The 5,438-nt window shown below is 37.3% G+C and overlaps 1 protein-coding gene across 1 annotated transcript; it reads left to right on the top strand.

Annotated features, from left to right (window-relative positions):
- Positions 1–359: 359 nt before the first annotated feature.
- On the top strand, positions 360–2,482 carry LOC140878033 (uncharacterized; the record flags this gene model as incomplete). Its single annotated transcript, XM_073281634.1, has 5 exons — positions 360–422; positions 500–572; positions 688–736; positions 1,316–1,439; positions 2,045–2,482. Coding segments are annotated over 5 exons (402 nt in total), but the record flags the coding sequence as incomplete, so codon positions are not given.
- Positions 2,483–5,438: the final 2,956 nt, after the last annotated feature.

Raw genomic sequence — 5,438 nt, 5'->3', positions numbered from 1 at the left:
AACTGTTTGATATATATATATTTGGTTGTGTTTCTGTTTTACACGGTTTCTGGATCAGTATATGGCAATCTGATAGAATTTGCGTCAGATAGTAGAATTGATGAAGTAAGAGGAGTGCTGCCAGTGCGGATTTGCTCTATTTTACATTAATATCCCCCCTCATTTGATGTGATACCTAGAAATAGGGTTTAATTGGTCAGAAGAAAAATAGACCACTCACCAAAGAATATGGCCAAAATCTAAACCTTATTCAGAAAGCTAGAAATATCTGCGGACCAAATATTATCTGTGCTATCACTTCTTAAGAAAACTTCCTATCCAGTTGTCGGTTACTTTTGATCATGCAGCCTAAATTCTGAAAGTCAATTAGAATAACAAATGTAAAAAACAAGCTGACCTGGAATGCCACATCCATTTCGGGGGTAACGATATGTGCTTCTAATCTGATGAAGCATTTTCTTGTTTTCACGTTCCTTTCATTATTTAACCTTGTCTACAGGAAAAGGAAGCTAAGAAGGAAGCTTTTAGAAAGTACCTGGAGTCCAGTGGAGTTCTTGATGCCCTAACAAAAGGTTAAGATCTATCTCAAGTCTGTAACCTACGTCTAATTTATTGATGGTTTTCTATAAACTTCTGTTTTTTTTATGCCTTCTGCCCTTCTCCTTGTTAACTTTTTCATTTTTATAGTTCTTGTCGCACTATACGAGCAAAACGACAAACCTTCCTCGGCTGTTGAGTAAGTACAAGGACCTTAAGATTGTTCTGTTCATAACTTCAAATGTTAGTTGCTCTATGGCAAAAAAAAATTCAAGTATGAAGTCCTTGCATTAGAATAGATTAACTTTCTTGACATGTATTCTGAGCCTTTGAGTTGACTGTCTGAAGCCTTCAGATTCCCAAAATCACTATTATCGATGTTGTTGGTATATATCATATCAACGCTCCTTGAGTTTGCCTTAATCAAAGAGACACCCTCAAAAGTCAAAAGCTTGAATAACTTCAACAAGGCCTCCGTAATACAGTTAAACCCGTGATGACCCACTTAAGATTTCATTTACACATCATTTACGCTTAAAGTTAGGCTGACATTTACATAATTTTAGGGGATGGTTGTAGTTATTCGAACCGAGGATTATTCATCTATGTTGACGCCATACCCCCTGGGTGTCAATCTAATTTACCCATTTCCTTTACTAGGATCGCGTAAAGGCATTGACTCTTTGATACAACAGGGGCATTAAATAAATCTGTACTTATTTTCTTCTTTCTGCCCTAAATTACTTTGGCTGCATAAACTGACTGAGTGACTGAACAGGTTTATCCAACAAAAGTTAGGTGGTCCGACGGTGGCTGAACATGAAAAGCTGCTGGCTGAAATTTCAGATTTACAAAGACGATACGATGAGCTTTTTGCTACTCACCAAGAAGTTTGTCAAGAGGTGTGACATTACTCGATTAATGTTCTTTTGTCGATGTTTTAGCTTGTATGCATAGTCTTTACCTGAAATAAGTTAAATTGCCTTGCTTTTAGGTCAATACCTTTTCCGCAGTAACAAAATCGAAATCCTCCATGGTCCTGGAGAGTTTAGAGTTTAGACACAAATGTTACTAAATTAACGAGATTAACTTCTGTTTGCTGCAATTTTCTTGAAGAATTGCATATTCTTAAATGAAATACGCACTCATCTTTCATTTTCATAGATCTTAGGTGTCTGTGAGATTTTGTTATTTTGTACAGGGGGAATCTGAACTTTCTAATTTTCGCTCAAGATTTGAAAATTGGATCAGAGGCCTCGGTTTGTTTATTTTGTCTTAGCAGTCGTTCATTATTCAAGGATATGGTTGAGGAGCAAACTGCGGGCACTTACCTAATTTCCCGTATAAAGTTTTTTTTTTTATCTAGTACCTCCCATTTTCTTGCCTAGTAGATTTCCTCTATGACATTTTTGTGTTGCCGTGTCAATGAAAAAGGCTCTTTGGGTCCAGCTCCTCAATAAAAAGCTAGTTGCCTTTCTCTGCTTATTCTCATGTATTTTTGTTGCAGTTTGAGGGATTCAAACACACACACACGCATGCGTCCTCCAATGAGGCTGCTGAGGCTGAAGTTCCTTTTGAATTAACTGTGAAGGACAGCTAAGACAAACTAATTTCACGCACTCTCGATGCATTATTCCATTGGAAGATTTGGCAAGACGTGCCAGTATTTAATGGGGTGATATCATCTGAAAGTTTAGTTCAAGACTTCACGGTTATGGCTTTTAAAACTCTATTTGCCCTATTTTAAAGCTTCTGATATGTTGTCATGGGATGCAAAAGTATTAAATTGTCCTTTACATAGTTTGTTTTACGTGTTGTTGCATTTTTTTTTTGTGAATTGTGTCCTAATTAATTATTGATCTTTGTTTGTCACGATGCTGATTTTATGCTGGGAGATAACAGTTTGATTACATTACATATATATGAATATTTCATATTTGTACTAGTTTATGAGATGCATACTATGAAAATTATGTCTCCGGGGCGATTCGTGGCTGGCTTATCCATCCGTCGGATCCAACGACCCTAGTAATAGAATATTTGGTTCGTTGCCAAAATTGAATTAACCATAATCGGGGTGGGAGTTTTAGGAACCAGCTCCTGAAAATTGTTGAAAACATAATTTGTGTTCTTTGATTTATGATTGAAATTTGTCATAGACGAAGTTTAATCAATTTTTTTCAAATTTATGTGGTTTTTTTTTTTTTCCTTCCCTAGTTTTTTTATTACACGACCGAGGGTTAATTCTAAGGGAGTGTTTGTAATCACTAAAAAAAAGTGATTGTTAGATTTTGGTTTTAAAAAATCACCTTTGTGTGTTTCTTAAGCCCAATATGTGTTAGTGTTGTGAGGATAGTATTCCGAATTTTGAAGAACTTAACAATCAACAACAACAACAAAGAATAAGTCGAGGCGAGAGAGTCTCTCTATCCGCAAGACGAAATTGTCCGTTAAATGTGCTCAACGTTGGTGGCAATCGTCTCTAAGATACAACGACTTTGCGAACGAGATATATCAGCACATAAAATTTTTCGAACTTCAGCGAACTAAAATATGCAAACAACTTTATTTTGAGAGAGAGGGAGGAAATCGCAGCGAAAGCAAAAACTCTGATGTTTTCCTTTCTCAGATGTTTTGTCTGCGTTTCAGATGTATTTTATCTCGTTAGACGTTATAATTGATCATATATATAGCCTAAGACTTCAAACAATATGTCTCATGGCCTAAGGATGCAACCCATGACAGAAAAAGTGAAACGACCCTAACTCTATAATTAATAAATAAATATGCGGAAATTTTTTTTTTATTTATACATACTAAATAAAATATGTACATATATGCCCATACATATATGCACAAAAGAAAAAGATTTAAAATAGATAAATGAATAAATAAACAATTAAACACTTAAATAAAAATGCATTCTTTAAAATAAAATAAACATCTGAGTCAAACATTTAATTAAAAATACTGCATGAATAAAATGATTAAAATTTGCATGCACTGACAATATTCAATAAAATATTCAAAAACTCACAACTACTGAAAAATAATATAAAATGTGTAACGTGCTGACATAATCAAAACATGCATGTGACTCAGACATCTATCACGGTCACGGGGTCACTGCATGTCCGCTCATACATCCTCGCCTCCAATGGGTACAATCTCATCCTCAACGTACTCACCTGCACCATACCAGTGTAGTGAGCCTAGAAGCCCAACATGCTAACATAACAAGGGTTTAAAATAATTTAAAACAATTAAATACTAATACATACATATACATGAATGAGCATGCTTAAAATATCATAAACATAACATAACTTAAATTAAATAAACTTATATAACATAATACATAACATTGTTGAGCAATTAATTTTCTAACATCGCATGGTTGTATCCGTAGTGTAACCTTAAATCATACATTAAATACTGATCAGCGTGGAAACCAACGTACGTGGCGGTGACGAATCACCTCTTAAATTGGCAGTAAACTGCCCTTCAATAGGTCACATATGGGGACGAATCCCCCTTAAATTGTCACACTACTTCAACTTCCAACATAAAAATATTTTATTATTGCTCAACCTTAAACATTTAATTATGCATAAAATTATTTCATGAATGCATGTACTTAAATAAAATGTGTATCCTTCATATATATTTAATTTAATTTCATACTATCATTTAAATATAAAAATAACTTCCATGCACAAAAATAATTAAATATATATTCAGGACACATGCAATTTTTCATGGGTTGTACTGGACTGCTGGCCCTAACACTCAAGCCCAATTACTTAAATCTGGCCCATTAACATACTTAAGCCCAATAAAATTATTCTAAGCCCAATAAAATAATTTAAAGCCCATAAACATTCTAGGCCTCATAACAACTTAGACTGGCCCAATGGGTCCAAAAACCCAAGACTGGCCCAATAACTTTTATGGGCTCAAAAACCCATAAAATTAATGGACTAACTTAATTAAAATTTTAAAAATCCAAATAAAATTATTTGGGAGTCCAAATAATTTTATTTCAATTTAATTGGCCCAAAAACCCATTAATTCATAAAATGTTTTAAAAATAAAAAGACTCGAGCCCGGCCCACCAAACCCAGACCCGAACCCACTTAACCCGACCCACTACACTACTGACCCGACCCGGACCACTGACCCGACCCGGACCCCGCCTAAAACCCTAACCCGATCCCCCTTGCCTCCTCTCGGCTGCGGCCGTGAGCAGCAGGCCTTCTTGGCCTGCTGCCGGCCAGCTCCGGCCGCCCTTGGCCGGAGCGCCGCCGCCCAGACGTAGCCCACGTCTGGGCGGTCCGATCCTGACCCTAGCCCCGGCCCCATGCAGCCCCAAGCACTGAACCCGAAGGCCTTTCCCCCAAAACCCTAACCTGCAACCCCCTTCGGCCGACCTGCTGTAGATGCTTCCCTGGGCTCGTTTGGCTCGAGCCATTCGAGCCACTCGAGTCCAGTCATACCTAGGACACCCTAGGGACCCTAGCCAGCCGATAGCACGCACCCATGGCCTAAAAATTTGAACATGAATCATGAAAAACGAGTGAACTTGTGAAAAGTCCGAACACTCAAAACATTTTCTGAAAAAAATCGAAGGATTTGATGCATACACAATCCACACAATATAATATCTGATAGGTACAAAAAGATTGGAAGAAAATCATGCCTTTCACCGAAAATGGAGAGAAAAACGGGCGTGAGACGACTCCGGGACGACGGGACGACGACGACTTGCCTTGGACCTTCAAAAACGTGGCTATGGTGTTCTTCCTTAGGGTTGCTCGATGAAGAAGATGAATGGAAGGGAGGGAGGCGGCTAAGAGGGTGAGGGATCGGTTAAGGGTTTGGGATAGATTAGGTTTTGATTT

This window comes from Henckelia pumila, chromosome 2 (assembly GCF_033568475.1).
Source record: "Henckelia pumila isolate YLH828 chromosome 2, ASM3356847v2, whole genome shotgun sequence".
Taxonomy (NCBI): Eukaryota; Viridiplantae; Streptophyta; class Magnoliopsida; order Lamiales; family Gesneriaceae; genus Henckelia; species Henckelia pumila.
This window is presented reverse-complemented; position numbering and strand designations above follow the sequence as displayed.